Source organism: Oncorhynchus nerka, linkage group LG7, assembly GCF_034236695.1.
Source record: "Oncorhynchus nerka isolate Pitt River linkage group LG7, Oner_Uvic_2.0, whole genome shotgun sequence".
NCBI classification, from domain to species: domain Eukaryota; kingdom Metazoa; phylum Chordata; class Actinopteri; order Salmoniformes; family Salmonidae; genus Oncorhynchus; species Oncorhynchus nerka.
In genome coordinates this window covers 74,349,264-74,368,745 of record NC_088402.1, presented here as the reverse complement: position 1 = coordinate 74,368,745, position 19,482 = coordinate 74,349,264, and the positions used below count along the sequence as shown (strand labels likewise).

The following is a 19,482-nucleotide window of genomic DNA, read 5'->3' as shown; positions in this document are numbered from 1 at the left end:
CATTTGCCAGAAATGTGTGATTCATGCATAGGAGCCAAAGTCTCTCCGCTCAGACAAACCCTGCCTAACATCTGGCATTTGTTGTTTACGTCTCAAATGTCATTAACCAAGTAATGGGTGAACTTCCAGTGATCCAAACTGTGTTATCAAGGAGTTGCACTCCAGCTCTGTGGTCAACTGCGGTCAACACTCAATAAAAAAAAGTTTAAAAAAGATGTAGCAAAACTCATGTCATAGGCTTTGTTTTATTTTGGATGAACCTTGAGAAGTGACGTTTTGAGCAAAGGGTCCATTTTAGAGCAAGGATATCAAACTCATTTAGCCCCAGGGGGCGCATTCAGTCTTCAATGAGGTCTGGAGGGCCGCACTGAAAATTGGTTATATTTCCTGTGCAAAAAATAGTCCTCTAACCATAGATTTTGGAATGTTCAATGCTCCCTGTCTAGCTTTCATTTGAGTGATTATTACCCAGCTGGACACAGTATGTTTGTAGGTCCATTATCATTTCTACAGTTTATTTGGTTTTAGTCATTTGTCCCTTTAGTCTTTTTTTTTTCTTCTCAAACCACCTGTGGGCCGGATTAGACCCCGTATGTTTAACACCCCTGATTTAGAGAGAGGGAGTATTCCCCCATTCACAGGATGAGTCACAGTGGCGTGGGAGGAGAGACGGTGGTAGCGCCGGGGAACACTCATAGCTGCTGGCAGCTGGCTTGGCTGAGGGCTCCCCCTGCCCTCCCTCCCGTTAGTCACTCGTGGCAATGCTCTGATGGAGCATAGCTGATGTAGGGAAACACTTTCCATAGCAACCAAGCATGTCCTTCCTTCTGTCTGCTAACCTACCTGATGTCATTTAGCTGGGTGCTTATATTTGTCCTATTTAAACACATGCACAAGTGTATTATAACCATGTGTGAATTGGAAATGTTTTTTTTGCATATCCCAACTCCCCCTGAGACACCCTCAGAGTGGGGTCACGGCCAGGGTCTGCCAATATCAACGGCGACGCTGGAGCAATTAGTGTTAAGTGTCTTGATCAAGGGCACATCGGCAGATTTTTTTCACCACCTCAGCTCTGGGATTCAAACTAGCTTCCTTTCAGTTTCTGGCCCAATGGTCTAACCGCTAGGCTACCTGCCACCCAGTATACAAGGGAGTATTCAGAACACAGAGGCATTCCACAGGCAGATAAGAACCTGCTGAGGTTTCTGATGTGTCTGGATGAATGGTTGCCTGGATCTCCCCCTTTCAGCTATACCAATCTACTCACCGGTTATCACAATCGGCATAATCCTGACGTGTGTGTGTGTGTGTGTGTGTGTGTGTGTGTGTGTGTGTGTGTGTGTGTGTGTGTGTGTGAGTGAGGTTGGGATATGGGGGGAGTTCATGAGGGGGGCCAGTTTGGTGCCCTTTTTTGACTTCACGTGCCTTTTTATATATAGTACACATTGTTCTGTCTGGTAGTAATTTCCAGTCTGCATGTAAAAACCTGCATGCAAATGTCATATCTGATCAGGAAGTCGAGAATCAGATTTTACCCAGGTTGCTCGGTCTTAAATCATGGCAGAGAAGGATGGTATACCGTCTGTCCGACATGAGGGAATGAAACATGCATATGTCAGCGTGTTTCTTTGAAGGGCATGAAGAATGGCCATCTGCCATATTGCCACAGGCAAGGGTACACATCTAGAAGTAACCTAAAACTAGATTTTACATCTTGTTTAGAAGCACATCTTTATTATGCTCTTAGAAATGTATTTTTTATGTTCACGTTAGCAGAAATGAGCAGTTCTGATTTGATTAATTATTTGAACTGTATGGTTAAGGCCCTAACAGGAATCCCAAAATGTTGCATTATGTGCAGTATAAAACTAGTCATTGAAGTTGGTAGTTATCAAGATTCTTATTTAAAGGTACTTGCCTGCCATATTCCACTTTTTCCATCAACAAGTGCAGGTTGACATTTGTCATGAGTTTTGTCCTAGAGACAGAACTGAGTGATTTCCCCCTTAGATAGACCAGCTGCAAAGTCAAAATGGTCTATTAGGCAGGGTAGCCTAGTGGTTAGAGAGTTGGACTAGTTACCGAAAGGTTGCAAGTTCAAATCCCCGAGCTGACAAGGTATAAATCTGTCATTCTGCCCCTGAACAGGCAGTTAACCCACTGTTCCTAGGCCATCATTGAAAATAAGAATGTGTTCTTAACTGACTTGCCTAGTTAAATAAAGGTAAAATAAATTGTAAAAATGTAATGAAAACACATGCTTTTGGTCTTAATTTACAATTAGGGTTAGCAGTGTGTTTAGGGTTAGGTTTAAAATCTGATTTTATGACTTTGTGGCTGTGCTAGCTAGTGACCTCTGCAGAGCTGCCTCCCAGATTCATGACAAAAAACAATAACCTGCTCAACAAGTGGCACTTTCCTGTCAAGTCTCTACTCCCTCAGCTGATTGGCTGCCTGAACAAAATTGCTAGGCAACGCGGTTAACCTTTTGAGGAGAATTGAGTTGGGACAGCGTGACCCTTTTGTTGGCACAGAGAGAGACAGTGGTTCCGCGTCACATGTAAAGGAGTGGGCGTTTAGGAGTTTAATTAGGTTTCAGTACTACTCCATGACTGACTGTTGACTTCTGACTGCTGTAGATATATACTGACTGGTCGACCTATACTCCTGCGGTATTATTAGGGACTGGAACAATTTTTAAATGGAGATTATGGTAATAAAATAATTGTATAATTTGGAAAACTGGGTCAGACATTTAAAGAACAAAGAACAAGGCTTTGGGGAGACATACTCTTGAGACGTATAATGTCTCTATTGTGTCTGTGGCCTGATACTGCTTATTTAGAGCTTACTTTGAAGTACAGTGGTCAGAGGTGTGAAGTGTTGCTTGAAACCGTTTATGCTTAGAAGTTATGCTACATCGTTTTGCTCATTGTTATTTTGGAGTGGGAAGAGGGGATTCTGACAAACATTTTCTCACAACCCTTAACATCATGACTAGAGATGACTAAAGGGCATTGAGGGGTATTTGCAAGCCAGATCTGGCGTTGAACTGTGGTTCTTGCCAATTTGCAGATGTAAATCTTGTGGGTATAAACAGGCCGTTTCTAACTGGTTTGCATGGGGTTATGATCTGAAGCGTCTTGTGACATTATTTCTAAACAAAGCCTCGAGTTACTACCTAGGACTGTTCAGCTTACAATTCTGGTTTGATGTCTGAGCCGCCTCCATTTCACATTCACACAGTAGACTGATGACTTGTTCCTCCTCCTCTCGCCCTCTGGTGGTTTGTGCAGACGCAGGCAGCATGTCCACCCCCACTGTCACAGATTTGAAAGAGCTGAACCCAGTTGACTTCATCCAGCTACAGCAGTACATTGACTGTGAGTACAGGCTGGCAGTTTCCTTGCACCCCTTTCCATTTACACCCACACGCTGTCATATCTGTATATTTCTAAGTATCTGCAAAATGTTGCACCATTGCGCCCACATTATCTTTCTTGGTAGATCTCTGGATTTGGACATTTTGTGAACATCAATGTTAAGGAACATTTTAACGGAATTTCAATGCCGTAGTACACCGGCCATGTATGAATGTTGCCATGTAGAATATATGCAGTTTTCCGTCTATAGTTTGATCATTTGTGATTACGCATTCTCTGTTAGAATCATTACTTCGACAGATGTTTAGTGCGTTTCTTCTCCTCCTAGACTGCAGGCTGAGGGTTAAAGATGTGCTGAGGGAATTTGATGCAGATGGCAGGCTGGCCCAGCACAGACATGGAGAGGTGAGAGGAAACAATGGCCAGGTTGATACTGACCCCACCACAACTCATGTCTGCTTCAGTCTCTTAAATGTTCGGGGTACATATTATAGTTTGTGCTCATGTGATACCCCCGCAAACAAATCATTGGTTTCCTAATAGTAAATCCACTAACTAAAACATTTATCGTGTTTATAGATCTGACTTCTATATAAAGCCAATCAATTCTAAGAGACATGGCTTCAGGGATCGATTAATTTACAAGCAGCTGAAGTTGCTAAAAGAAATGACCTCTTCAGTTGTGCCAATTCTATAAGGTCTGTGTGATGTGTTGGCCTCATGCAGAGTAAGCCATAAGGGGATTTTAACTGGACAGTTACCAAAATTGCCGATATCGGCAGTTGGATTAGGGTAATTGCTGTCTTCTAAGAGGAATAAAAGTGGTAGACTAGCAGTAATTTAAGGGCAACCATGGGTTACAGAAAAATACATTTCCCAACAAGGATAATGACAAAGCCACACCCTCTCAAAGTACTGTAATTATCAAGGAAGTGGAAAATCTGACAAACGGCACAGAACATTTTTGGCGTGGTTATCTAATCCCCTTCTCTCCTCTACACCAGTCTCCTTAACATTGAGGTTGGGCTGAATAGTGGTGTCATACTTTATTACTGTGGCAGTTATGTAGTGTATCACCCAGGGAAAAGCAACCGCAACCAGAAATGGGTTTGTGGTTCAGTATTCCAGAGGGAATTCTGATTTGAAGCCCTTAAGCAAATTAGTCCCCCTATATATTTCCAGAAAAAAAAGTCAGCTGGCACAATTGATTGAAATGGGGTCTTTATTGGGTATCTGACAACTTCAGGAAGTTATGCACCAAACCCCTTATTGTACAATCTAGAACAGGGTTTGCCAACTGGCAGGCTTTGGCTATATTTGATTTGTCCCCACATTATAAATACAGTCTCTCAGTCCCTGCTGCCTTCAGAAAGGATTCACACCCCTTGAATTTTCCACATTGTTACAGCCTTAATTTAAAAATGGATCCAAGTTTTTGTCCCCGGCCTACACACAATACCCCATAAGGTCAAAGTGGTGAAAACTGAAAATCTGAAATGTCTTGAATCAATAACTATTCACCCCCTTCCATGGCAAACCTGAATAAGTTCAGGAGTAAAATGTAGCTTAACAAGTCAGACGGGACTCAGTGTGCAACAAGTGTTCAACATGATTTTACAATGACTACCTTATCTGTACTCCTCACATTATCTGTAAGGTCCCTGAACAACAAAGACCAGGAAGGTTTTCCAATGCCTCGCAAAGGGCACCTATTGGTAGATGGGTAAAAAAAACAAATAGAACACTATTTACACTTTGGATGGTGCATCAATACACCCAGTAGCAACAAAGATACAGGCATCCTTCCTGAGTCAATACTGGAGAGAAAGGAGGGGATTTCAGCATGAGGCCAATGGGGACTTTAGTTTAATGGCTGTGATAGAAAACTGAAGATGGATCAACATTATAGTTACTCCACAATACTAAACTATTGACAGTGAGAACAAGGCTATAGAATAAAAATATTCCAAAACATGCATCCTGTTTGCAACCGCACTAAAGTAATATAGCAAAAAAAGGGGCAAAGCAATTAACTTTGTCCTGAATACAAAGTATCGATTTGCCTCAAACATAACATTAGTGTACCTCAATTTTTTCAAGCATAGTGGTGGCTGCATCATGTTCTGGGTATGCTTATAATCAAGGACTGGGGAGTTTTTCCTGGATACATTTTTTGTTAAACACAGGCAAAATCCTAGAGGAAAACCTGGTTCAGTCAGCTTTCCACCAGACACTGGGAGATTAATTAACCTTTCAGCAGGACAATAGCCTAAAACATGGCTACATCTACACAAGTTGCATATCAAGAAGATAGTGAATGTTCCTCAGTGGCAGTGTTCGTTCTGATTGTCAAGCTATGATCATCAATTTGACAGAGCTTGAAGAATTTTGAAAATTGACAAATGTTGTACAATCCAGGTGTGCAAAACTCAAACTTACCCAGAAAGCCTCAGCTGTAGTCACTGCCAAAGGGGATTCTAACACTGTCTTGTGGGAACATGAAACTCAAAATGTCACTAAGGGAACAAAGAAAATCACTGACAACCAAACAAAAAAGGGGTTCTGAAACACACATGGGTTCCCACTGAAAGTTGCCAAAGCCACTCAGAAGGGGTTCTGAAAGACACCCACCATGGATTCCCACTAGGTTTGCCTCCAAAAAGACAAAGAAAACCCCACAAAAATGTAGGATGGCAAGTAAAAAGAATATGGAGCAAACAAACAAGGGAAACCAAAAATAAGCTTATTTCAAACTTGTATAGGTTGAGCTTGGCTCACACATCAGCTGTCATAAAGTTTAGCTCTCCCAACATCTCTCAAGCTCAACTAGAGCACTGGGCCAGCTACTCCTAAAATAGCACCTGGGCCAGCACAGGTGAAACACCTTCCCACTAACGAGATGGAAACCAGCACAGGTGTAACACATAACGGCTGACGAGGTGACACCAATCTGTGCGCCCTTTGTCTTTTGCGCTATAATGCTATACGTGCTAAAAGTCCAATCTCAAAACATAAATGGAAAAACCAAAACCTGTAACAACATGTATTGACTCAGGGGTGTGGATACTTTTCCAAAAATGTTCAATACATGTTTTCACTTTGTCATTATGAGGTATTGTGTGTAAATGGGTCAGGGGGAACAATTCATTTAATCAATTAATAATTCAGGTTGTAACACAACAAAAATGTGGAATAAGTCAAGGGGTATGAATACTTTCTGAAGGCACTCTATATATTTCTTATGGTTGGATATGAAAGACTGTAAAACCGCCAGCAAATTAACTCCAGGTGATTTTAATTTTGGAAATCTGTTCCAAAGTATTCCCACATATAATAGAGATACAGTGTCTTCAGAAAGTATTCATACCACTTCACTTAGTCCACATTTTGTTTTTATGGCCTGAATTCAAATTGATTAAATTGATTTTGTTCTTACCCATCTACACACCATACCCCATAATGAAAAAGTAAAAACATATATTTTTTGCAAATTTATTGAAAATGGAATATAGAAATATCTTATTTACATAAGTATTCACACCCCTGAGTCAATACATTTTAGAATCACCTTTGGCAGCGATTACAGCTGTTAGTCTTTCTGGGGAAGTCTAAGAGCTTTGCACACCTGGATTGTACAATATTTGCACATGATTCTTTTTTAAATTCTTCAAGCTCTGTTAAGTTGGTTGTTGATCATTGCTAGACATCCATTTTCAAGTCTTGCCATAGATTCTGCCATATATTTTACTGCCATACAGTAAAAACTGTAACTAGGCCGCTTAGGAACATTCAATGTCGTCTTGGTAAGCAACTCCAGTGTACAGTATATTTGACCTTTTAGGTTATTGTCCTGCTGAAAGGAGAATTTCCCAGTGTATTTTGGAAAGCAGACTGAACCAGGTTTTCCTCTAGGATTGTGTCTGCTTGGCTCTACTCAGTAATGTGATTTGTATTTTTACCCATCTACCAATAAGTGCCATTCTTCTCTCTGGTCTTTGTGGTTGAATCTGTGCTTGAAATGCACTGCTTGACTGAGGGACCTTACAGAAAATTGTATGTGTTGGTAAAGAGAGGAGGTAGTAATTAAAAAATCATGTTAAACACTATTATTGCACACAGAGTCACAGGGGTGTGAATACTTTTTGAAGGCACTCTATATATATGATCGAGTACAAATTTAAGCAATTCAATTATTGTTTTTGTCAAATGTTATATCTGTTTGGGCATCTTGTGGTTCATTAGCAGTCTACAAATTACAGTGCCTTTTGGAAACTATTCAGACCACTAGACTTTTTCCTAATTTTGTTACCTTACAGCCTTTTTCTAAAATAGTTTTTTTTAAACATGTATTCTCATTAATCTACACACAATACCTCATAATGACAAAGCAAAAACAGGTTTGTAGACATTTTTGCAAATGTATTAAAAAAATTTTTTTAAACTTTTACATGCTTATTCAGACCCTTTACTCAGTACTTTGAAGCAGCTTTGGCAGCGATTACAGCCTTGACTCTTCTTGAGTATGACGCTACAAGCTTGGCACGCCTGTATTTGGGGAGTTTCTCCCAGTCTTCTCAAGCTCTGTCAGGTTGGATGGGGAGCATCGCTGCACAGCTATTTTCAGGTCTCTCCAGTTCGATCTGGTCCGTGCTCTGGCTGGGCCACTCATGGACATTCAGAAACTTGTCCTGAAGCCACTCCTGTGTTGTCTTGGCTGTGTGTTTAGGGTCGTTGTCCTGTTGGAAGGTGAACCTTCGCCCCAGTCTGAGGTCCTGATCGCTCTGGAGCAGGTTTTCATCAAGGATCTCTGTGTACTTTGCTCTGTTCATCTTTCCCTCGATCCTGACCAGTCTCCCAGTCCCTGCTGCTGAAAAACATCCCCACAGCATGATGCTGCCACCACCATGCTTCACCGTAGCGATGGTGCCAGGTTTCATCCAGACGTGACGCTTGGCATTCAGTCCAAAGAGTTCAATCTTGGTTTAATCAGAACAGAGAATCTTGTTTCTCATGGTCTGAGTCCTTTAGGTGCCTTTTGGCAAACTCCAAGCGGGCTGTCATGTGCCTTCTACTGAGGAATGGCTTCCGTCTGGCCACTCTACCATGAAGGCCTGATTTGGTGGAGTTCTGCAGAGATAGTTAACCTTCTGGTTTGTTCTCCCATCTCCACATAGGAAGAGGGACTCTGGAGCCATGTAAGCGTGACCATCAGGTTCTTGGTCACCTCCCTGACCAAGGCCTTTCTCCCTCGATTGCTCAGATCTGTGCCTCGACACAATCCTGTCTCGGAGCTCTACGTACAATTCCTTCAACCTCATGGCTTGGTTTTTGCTCTGACATGCGCTGTCAACTGTGGGACCTTATATAGACAGGTGTCCTCCTTTTAAAATGAATGTCCAATCAATTGAATTTACCACAGGTGGACTACAATCAAGTTGTAGAAACATCTCAGGGAAGATCAATGGAAACATGATGCACCTGAGCTCCATTTCAAGTCTCATAGCAAAGGGTCTGAATATTTATGTAAATAAGGTATTTCTGTTTTTTATTTGTAATAAATGTGCAAAAATGTCTAAACCTGTTTTTGCCTTGTCATTGTGGGCTATTGTGTGTAGATTGATGAGGGAAAACATTTATTTAATCAGTTTTAGAATAAGGCTGTAACGTAACAAAATGTGGAAAAAGTCAAGGGGTCTGAATACTTTCCGAATGCACTGTATTTGTAATTATGTTCCGGCCCACTGACCATCCGCTTAAGGAAATATGTAGTTGATGATCCCTGCTCTAGGAATTAGTCTTCTCACCTAAATCACTCTGCTTTGAATCAGACTGTTTTGATGACTATTTTAGAAACCATCCATCTCCCATCAATTTACTGATTGATTGATATCCCATCTTCTGTTCCAGTGTATCAATGAGGAAGGCTTCCGTCTCTTCCTGAAGACCTATTTGGAGGTTGAGGACTTCCCTAAGGATCTCTGCCAGCGCCTGTTCCGATCCTTCCAGAGCGGAACCGAACTGGACGGGCAGGACAACGCCAGTATGTTTATTTGCCCATGTGTAGAATACCTCTTGAATACCATGTGTTGGCTTATTTTGTTGTCTATAGTTTAGTCATCAGTTTCACTATTGCTATGTGTTGTTTTTTTAAAATCAAAGTCCACAGACTGAACCTGAATATGTAGCTATACTGTGTATATCCACTTCACCATCCTCCTCCCCCTCCTTGTCCTCCTCCTCTCCTTTAGAAGAGGTCTTTCTGAAGGACGTTTCGTGTTACTTCTCTCTGTTGGAGGATGGCCAGCCCAGAGACAAGCTGGAGTGTGAGTCTTTATCATATTTTCTCCACTGAGTAGCAGCTTCTTGTTGCAGTCTATTTGTATAGATATTTGTTTGAGTGCCTTTTCAAGATTTTTATATGCACATTTTTCCCTCAGTTGCTTTCAAACTGTATGACAGAGATGGCAATGGAGTCCTTGACAGCTCTGTAAGTCAATTTGTAATCTTTTTTTGTGAACTACAAAGAATAACTACACCCCCCTAGGTATTATCCCAGTTTCCCCATTTCAAAATAATAACAATGTAATAACATGTAATGACTGTCTGTTGTTGCAGGAGACATCACCTCATACCCTTTCATTTTTACAGTACCAGTCAAAAGTTGACACACTTACTCATTCAAGGGTTTTTATGTATTTTTACTATTTTCTACATTGTAGAATAATCGTGACGACATCAAAGCTATGAAATAACATATGGAATCATGTAGTAACAAAAAAGTGTTAAACAAATCAAAATATATTTTATATTTAAGATTCTTCAAAGTAGGCACCCTTTGCCTTGAAGACAGCTTTGCACATGCTTGGCATTCTCTCAACCAGCTTCACCTGGATCTCTTTTCCAACAGTCTTGAAGGAATTCCCATATATGCTGAGCACTTGTTGGCTGCTTTTCCTTCACTTTGTAGTCCAACTCATCCCAAACCATCTCAATTGGGTTGAGGTTGGGTGATTGTAGAGGCCAGGTCATCTGATGCAGCACTCCATCACTCTCCTTTTTGGTCAAATAGCCCTTATACAGCCTGGAGGTGTGTTGGGTCATTGTCTTGTTGAAAAATCAATTTTAGTCCCACTAAGCGCAAACCAGATGGGATGGTGTATCGCTGCAGAATGCTGTGGTAGCCATGCTGGTTAAGTGTGCCTTGAATTCTAAATACATCACAGACAGTGTCACCAGCAAAGCACCCCCACACCATCACACCTCCTCGTCAGGCTTCACGGTGGGAACACGGTGGGAAATGCGTAAATCATCCGTTCACCTACTCTGCGTCTCACAAAGACACAGTGGTTGGAACCAAAAATCCCCAATTTGGACTCAAGGACAGATTTCCAACAGTCTAATGTCCATTGCTCGTGTTTCTTGGCCCAAGCAAGTCTCTTCTTCTTATTGGTGTCCTTTAGTAGTTGGTTCTTTGCAGCAATCCGACCATGAAGGCCTGATTCACGCAATTTCTTCTGAACAGTTGATGTTGAGATGTGTCTGTTACTTGAACTCTGAAGAATTTATTTGGACTGCAATTTCTGAGGCTGGTAACTCTAATGAACTTATCCTCTGCATTAGACGTAACTCTGGGTCTTCCTTTCCTGTGGCGGTCCTCATGAGAGCCAGTTTCATCATAGTGCTTGATGGTTTTAGCGAGAGCACTTGAAGAAACTTTCAACGTTTTGGAAATTTTCCGGATTGACTGACCTTCATGTCTTAAAGTAATGATGGACTGTCATTTCTCTGTTCTTGCCATAATATGGACTTGGTCTTTTACCAAATAAGGCTATCTTCTGTATACCACCCCTACCTTGTCACAACACAACTGATTGTCTCAAATGCATAAAGAAGGAAAGAAATTCCACAAATTAACTTTTAACAAGGCACACCTGTTCATTGAAATGCATTCCAGGCGACTACCTCATGAAGCTGGTTGAGATAATGCCAAGAGTGGTGCCAAAGCTGTCATCAAGGCATAGGGTGGCTACTTTGAAGAATCTCAAATATAAAATATATTTTGATTTGTTTAACACTTTTTTGGTTGCTACATGATTCCATGTGTGTTATTTCATAGTTTTGATGTCTTCACTATTATTTAACAATGTAGAGAATAGTACAAATAAAGAAAACCCCTTGAATGAGTAGCTGTGTCCAAACTTTTGACTGGTAATGTATATCAGGTCTTCTCATAAGAATAACTAATACTCTTCTTCCTATAGGAGGTGGACCGGATCATTGCTCAGATGATGCACGCTGCAGATTACCTGGACTGGGATGTGTCTGAGCTGAGACCAGTAAGTGTGGCCAAATGTGGGATGTCCTTTACAATTACTGATATCAGAGGAGAAAATACATATTTTAATGAATTCTACAAATATCTGCTGAACAAAACCTCCCAAAAATACTAATTTAGATGCTAAGCTAGAATGCACTTTGGTTTGTTCAGGTGCTGAAGGACATGATGACAGCCATCGACGCAGACAGCAGTAACACGGTCTCCCTGGATGAGTGGGTGGAAGGCGGAATGAACAACGTCCCTCTGCTGGTATTACTTGGGCTGAAGGTGGGTGAACCATATTCCCCTTCTGGGTTGTGTTCATTAGGAACCAAATGGAAGAAACAGGGAGGGACTACTTGGATTTCCAATAAGAAATGCTGGTTGCTGTTGCAAAAATGGTTTGATACATTTTGCCCAAATGATTAAGACCCTAATGTCACTGGGGCAGAAGGTGGAAAAGGGACCATCCATCATTCCTTCCCCTTTTATTGCGTCAACAAATGTTTCCTGTGCAGGCCGGGAGGAGTACACATGATGCATCCTCTTTGTGTTATATGCTGAGTGTACAAAACATTAAGGACACCTGCTCTTTCTATGGTATAGACTGACCAGGTGAATCCAGGTGAAAGCGCTGATCCTTTATTGATGTCACCAGTTAAATCCACTTCAATCAGTGTAGATGAAGGGGAGGAGATGGTTAAAGAAGGAGTTTTTGAGACAGTTGAGACATGGGGGATTGTGTATGTGTGCCATTCAGAGGTTGAATGGGCAAGATAAAACACCGGTTTGTGTCAAGAACTGCAATGCTGCTGGGTGTTTCACGCTCAACAGTTTCCTGTGTGTATCGAGATTGGTCCACCACCCCAAGGATATCCATGAAGGTCAACATGGGCCAGCATCACTGTGGAACACTTTCGACACCTTGTAGACTCCATGCAACAAAGATATTGGGGGGGGGGTTCTTAATGTTTTGATCACGCAGTACATTTCCTAATGCGTCTTTGTAATGATAATAATACTGTACCTTTAGAAATATGCTCAGCCGGTGTCTGCAGTTCCTCCTTTTGTCTTCCTCACTCACACACATACATGCTCGCTCTCTCTTTCTGTCACTCTGTATGTTGCTCTCCTTCTGCTCTTACCTCTGTGCACCACCCCTTTGTTGACTCACTCATGCATGTGTGCTAATGTTACCTGTTTCACATACACATCTATCTCTGCACCACCAGAGTGAGTTAGAGGAAATGGGGAAAAGCCTATCTATTATTCTCATTCACAACTCCATCTAACCTCACCCTCTGCAACAATTAGTAGCAACTGCAATGGAAAGGAAGAACATAAACATTAATTGTTACAGTATAAAGAGTAAGTTATTATGTTTAGAACAATGAAACTAAGTGGGGGTCCTATTTTCTTTCGAGTCATTTAGCAGACGTGCTTATCCAGAGCGACTTACAGTAGTGAGTGGATCTGTTTTAATTTGTACTGGTCCCCCGTGGGAATCAAACCCACAGTCCTGACATTGCAAGTGCCATGCTCTACCAACTGAGCCACATGGGACCACTGTCACTCTTGTCTCCCAAGTGCTGAGATCTGGAAATACTAGCGTCTGAGAAAATATCTTGGCATAGGGGGTATGCTTACTTATTGAACATGCAGTTTACTTTTGGGTCTGTTATCAGACTGCCTTACAAAGATCTGAACTGTAAACTGGTCTTTCTCGTGCCCCTACCACAATGCCAGGTACTTCCCCTCAGGCTATTTCTGGCCACCAATGAGAATACCATGGAGGCCTTCATCCAGCACTCTCACATTGTTGTGTGCTGATTTTAGGGGCTATACTTCATACACATAGACTGACTGAAACTCTGGCTCTGAGCTGAGGCACCATGAGTCATTTAAACCAATGTTTGTCAAATATCTTTTTACTGTGTATTTGTGTCTATAATCTGGAAAAGAGCATATACAATCTGTGACCATGTTACTGTATAATCTTGTGTTGCAAACATTGGTGTTACTGATGTAGTATTGCATAGAAAGGGCTTATATTTACCCAAGGAGATTCCATGGAAATATGGTAGAAATGTACATTCCATTCCTCATTTAATTATGCAACATAGATTCCTTTCAGCATAATTCTGATATTTTGATAGATGGGATCATGGCATGCAAAGGCCATTGTAAAGCCAACTGTAAAAGTCAACACTGAACTGTCATTCCAGAAGAGTCATCTCAGAGGCGATGTATGTTTGTTGCTAACAGCACTAATAGCCCCAATCTCCAACCATGAGACAATATTAAAATGAAATGTGTATCAATGTTGCATTGCTTACATAATGTTTTCCAAATATGAGATCCAACATTTACCCTTAGAGTCAGTGTTTGTTTTAGGAGTGTGCAAAAATGGTCAAAATAGTTTTTGACATATAAGATAAAAAAGCACAAGGTTTTTATATTTTGTTTATTATACCATAATATGTGTTTTCTCCCCCACCATCTACCCCCAGATGACTCAGAAGGATGGGCAGCACCTATGGAGGATGAAAAATTACAACAAGCCTGTCTACTGCAACGTGTGTCAGAGCATGCTGCTAGGACTGAGGAAACAGGGGCTTTGCTGCACCTGTGAGTGTCATTGTCTGGTCTCACCACTAGAGGGAAATACAACATAACTTCCTCAATCCACTCAAAGCAACAACAAAAAATTACCAGGAAGACACCTATCCTGAACTTACAATTAAAAGCAAGTTAGTGGAATCGCATTCTCATAATCAGATGATGTCAACATGTACCATTAGATAACCATTATGACCTATGACATCCCCACATATTTCCATAGGAAAAACTGTAGTGGTGTTGTTTATTGTTTACTTAATTGTCAGCCTTGTATATCTTGTCTTGAGTAACATGATTCATTAAACGAGAGAATAACAATAATAGTTGAAAACACAATGGAGACACGTAACGCATTGTTTACTTGTCTTTGTTTTCAAGGCTGTAAATACACGGTCCATGGACGCTGTGCCAACAGAAACCCAGCTCCCTGTACCAGGACCTATGTCAAGTCTAAGAAAGACACGGGAGTAAGAGAGTTTTTTTTTCAAACAACATTTTACAATGGCATTTGCAATTATATTAATATTTCCAATGCCTCTTCATTCTTAGTGTATGTTGTAATGTGAATTTCTAAGCCACTCTCTTTGTCCCGGTGCATGTATGTCAGTCTTGCATCTGACTCTGCCTGTGTCTCCTGCCTCAGGTTCCAACCCATGACTGGGTCAGTGGGAACTGTGACTCTGGGAAGTGTGACAAGTGTCAGAAGAAGATCAAGAGTTATCACGGGCTGACGGGCAAGCACTGTGTCTGGTGCCACTCCATGGTGATGAGGGAGGGCTCCTGAGTAGCCCTGTGGTGGGGAGAGTTAGGCCCCTTTAAGTTATTAGGCCAGTCTTTTCTTCCAAGCAGAATATTTACATATTACAATCTGTTGTTCAATCTGTTCATGGAGTGGTCTTGCAAGAGCTATGTCTGGAACTATGTCTGGATCTACAGTACCAGTCAAAAGTTTGGACACACCTACTCATTCAAGGGTTTTTCTTTATTTCTACTGTTTTCTACATTGTAGAATAATAGTGAAGACATCAAAACTATAAAATAACACATATGGAATCATGTAGTAACCAAAGAAGTGTTAAACAAATCAAATTAGAGATTCTTCAAAGTAGCACCCTTTTCCTTGATGACAGCTTTGCACACTCTTGGCATTCTCTCAACCAGCTTTATGAGGTAGTTACCCAACACACCTCCAGGTTGGCTCCCGAGTGGTGCAGCAGTCTAAGGCACTGCATCTCAGTGCAAGAGGTGCACTGCAGTCACTGGTTCAAATCCAGTGACTGCAATCACATCTGGCTGTGATTGGGGGTCCCATAGGTCGGCGCACAATTTGCCCAGCGTCGTCTGGGTTTGGCCAGGGGTAGGCCGTCATTGTAAGTAAGAATTTATTCTTAACTGACTTGCCTAGTTAAATTGTTGTTTTAAAAAATATATATTTTAAAAGGGCTATTTGACCAAGAAGGAGAATGATAGAGTGCTCCATCAGATTACCTGGCCTCCACTCCACAATCACCCGACCTCAACCCTCATCAAGGCAAAGGGTGGCTACTTTGAAGAATTTAACACTTTTTTGGTTACTAAATGTGTTATTTCATAGTTTTAATGTCAGTTATACCTAATTTATATCAACATGTTAAACGTGCAACCAGAGGGAAAATAACTCTGGACCACCTATACTCCACTACTCCACACACAGAGATGCATACATAGCTCTCCGTTGCCCTCCATTTGGCAAATTTGACCATAATTCTATCCTCCTGATTCCTGCTTACAAGCAAAGATTAAAGCAGGAACCACCAGTGACTAGATCGATAACAAATGGTCAGATGAAGCAGATGCTAAGCTACAGGACTGCTTTGCTAGTACAGACTGGAATATGTTCCGGGTTCCTCCAATGGCATTGAGGAGTACACCACATCTGCCATTGGCTTCATCAATAAGTGCATCGATGACGTCGTCCTCACAGTGACCGTACGTACATACCCCAACCAGAAGCCATGGATTACAGGCAACATCTGCACTGAGCTAAAGACTAGAGCGGCCGCTTTCAAGGAGCGGGACACTAACCCGGAAGCTAATAATAAATCCTGCTATGCCCTCCGACGAAGCATCAATACAGGACTAAGGTCGAGTCGTACTACACCGGCTCTGACGTTCGTCGGATGTGGTAGGGCCTGCAAACCATTACAGATTACAAAGGGAAGCACAGCCGAGAGCTGCCCAGTGACTCAAGCCTACCGGACGAGCTAAACTACTTCTATGCTCGCTTCGAGGCAAATAACACTGAAACATGTATGAGAGCACAAGCTGTACCGGAAGTGTGATCACGCTCTCTGCAGCCAGTGTGAGTAAGACCTTTAGACAGGTCAAAATTCACAAGGCCGCAGGGCCGGACGGATTACCAGGACATGGACTGCGAGCATGCACTGGCCAACTAGCAAGTCTTCACTGAAATGTTCAACCTCTCCCTGTCCGAGTCTGTAATACCAACGTGTTTTAAGCAGACCGCCATAGTGCCTGTGCCCAAGAACACTAAGGTAACCTGCCTAAATGACTACCGACCCGTAGCACTCACGTCTGTAGCCAGGAAGTGCTTTGAAAGGCTGGCCATGGCTCACATCAACACCATCATCATCATTGGCTAAGGTGTAAGTAAACTTCCGACTTATACTACTTCAACTAACCAGTGCCCCGCACATTGACTCTGTTACTTTTATCTCTTATTCTTATCCGTATTTTTTGAAACTGCACTGTCGGTTAAGGGCTTGTAGTAAGCATCTCACTGTTGTATTCGACGCATGTGACTAATAACATGTGATTTGATTTGATTCATTATTACTCTACAATGTAGAAAATAGTCAATATAAAGAAAAACCCTTGAATGAGTTTGTGTGTCCAAACTTTTAACTGGTACTGTATGTCTGTGAACAATACAGCACTTTGTGACTACTTTGATATAAAAATGCTTTATAAATCAAATGTGGTTAGCTTTATAAATGAATAATTTGATAATAGATATCACTGGCTGTTACTGTATTCCAGCGCCATGATGACTGTGCCTCCCAGGAGCCCTCCGACTGTAACTGTGGAACTCTCAGAGACCATATCCTCCCCCCTTGGGCCATCTACCCTGTTATGAAGGTACAGGATAACCTACTGCCCTATGACAGGTGTCTAATACTGTAAAGCTCACATAAGGATACATTTTAAGGAACCTCAACTTAGTGAAAATACTTTTTTTATTCTCTTAACAACATTCACTCACATGCAATGGTAATAGTAGGATAGCTAAGATGTCTAGTTTGAGAAACAATACATCTGTATTGGACTATTATACGGTTATTGCTTGTTGTTTTATATGATCTCTGGATTTGCTAAGTTGACTGTTCATCTCTCTCTTAACCCCATCAGGAGAAGCCTAACAGCATGAAGAACGGCTCCTCGAGCTCAGCCGGCGACAGTGACCACAACACCACTCCAGACGGAAAGGTGCTTCAGGTACGTACTAGTACCCTGTCTAGGCCTTTCCCTATTACAGGACTGCTGGATAGTAACTGGTGTGAGTAAATAAGCAACCGTGTCTAACTATTTTACCTTGTTTAGAGTCTAGAGAACTGTCACTAGGAAGTGCCTCACAGCCATATTACATTTAGACTACAGTGGGGCAAAAAAGTATTTAGTCAGCCACCAATTGTGCAAGTTCTCCCACTTAAAAAGATGAGAGAGGCCTGTAATTTTCATCATAGGTACACTTCAACTATGACAGACAAAATGAGAAGAAAAAAAATCTAGAAAATCACATGGTAGGATTTTTTTAATGGATTTATTTGCAAATTATGGTGGAAAATAAGTATTTGGTCAATAACAAAAGTTTATCTCAATACTTTGTTATATACCCTTTGTTGGTAATGACAGAGGTCAAAAGTTTTCTGTATGTCTTCACAAGGTTTTCACACACTGTTGCTGGTATTTTGGCCCATTCCTCCATGCAGATCTCCTCTAGAGCTGTGATGTTTTGGGGCTGTTGCTGGGCAACACGGACTTTCAACTCCCTCCAAAGATTTTCTATGGGTTTGAGATCTGGAGACTGGCTAGGCCACTCCAGGACTTTGAAATGCTTCTTGCGAAGCCACTCCTTCGTTGCCCGGGCGGTGTGTTTGGGATTATTGTCATGCTGAAAGACCCAGCCACGTTCCATCTTCAATGCCCTTGCTGATGGAGGGTTTTCACTCAAAATCTCACAATACATGGCCCCATTCATTCTTTCCTATACACGGATCAGTCGTCCTGGTCCCTTTGCAGAAAAACAGCCCCAAAGCATGATGTTTCCACCCCCATGCTTCACAGTAGGTATGGTGTTCTTTGGATGCAACTCGGCATTCTTTGTTCTCCAAACACGACGAGTTGAGTTTTTACCAAAAAGTTATATTTTGGTTTCATCTGACCATATGACATTCTCCCAATCTTCTTCCGGATCATCCAAATGCTCTCTAGCAATCTTCAGACGGGCCTGGACATGTACTGGCTTAAGCAGGGGGACACGTCTGGCACTGCAGGATTTGAGTCCCTGGCGGTGTAGTGTGTTACTGATGGTAGGCTTTGTTACTTCGGTCCCAGCTCTCTGCAGGTCATTCACTAGGTCCCCCCATGTGGTTCTGGGATTTTTGCTCACCATTCTTGTGATCATTTTGACCCCACGGGGTGAGATCTTGCGTGGAGCCCCAGATCGAGGGAGATTATCAGTGGTCTTGTATGTCTTCCATTTCCTAATAATTGCTCCCACCATTGATTTCTTCAAACCAAGCTGCTTACCTATTGCAGATTCAGTCTTCCCAGCCTGGTGCAGGTTGACAATTTTGTTTCTGGTGTCCTTTGACAGCTCTTTGGTCTTGGCCATAGTGGAGTTTGGAGTGTGACTGTTTGAGGGTGTGGACAGGTGTCTTTTATACTGATAACAAGTTCAAACAGGTGCCATTAATACAGGTAGCGAGTGGAGGACAGAGGAGCCTCTTAAAGAAGAAGTTACAGGTCTGTGAGAGCCAGAAATCTTGCTTGTTTGTAGGTGACCAAATACTTATTTTCCGCCATAATTTGCAAATAAATTCAATTAAAAATCCTAGAATGTGATTTTCTGGATTTTTTCCCCTAATTTTGTCTGTCTTA

The 19,482-nt window shown here is 41.8% G+C and overlaps 1 protein-coding gene across 1 annotated transcript in view; it reads left to right on the top strand.

Moving 5' to 3' along the window:
- LOC115132392 (diacylglycerol kinase alpha-like) overlaps window positions 1-19,482 on the top strand; it is a 49,572-nt gene that overhangs the window by 2,052 nt on the left and 28,038 nt on the right. The window contains exons 2-13 of the mRNA XM_029664996.2: window positions 3,300-3,386; window positions 3,715-3,791; window positions 9,294-9,426; window positions 9,635-9,709; window positions 9,824-9,873; window positions 11,648-11,722; window positions 11,875-11,991; window positions 14,214-14,331; window positions 14,701-14,789; window positions 14,966-15,085; window positions 17,362-17,460; window positions 17,731-17,817. Coding sequence (XP_029520856.1) covers window positions 3,311-3,386; window positions 3,715-3,791; window positions 9,294-9,426; window positions 9,635-9,709; window positions 9,824-9,873; window positions 11,648-11,722; window positions 11,875-11,991; window positions 14,214-14,331; window positions 14,701-14,789; window positions 14,966-15,085; window positions 17,362-17,460; window positions 17,731-17,817 — 1,116 coding nt within the window. The 5' untranslated portion in view covers window positions 3,300-3,310. The remainder of the gene's footprint in view (window positions 1-3,299; window positions 3,387-3,714; window positions 3,792-9,293; window positions 9,427-9,634; window positions 9,710-9,823; window positions 9,874-11,647; window positions 11,723-11,874; window positions 11,992-14,213; window positions 14,332-14,700; window positions 14,790-14,965; window positions 15,086-17,361; window positions 17,461-17,730; window positions 17,818-19,482) is intronic.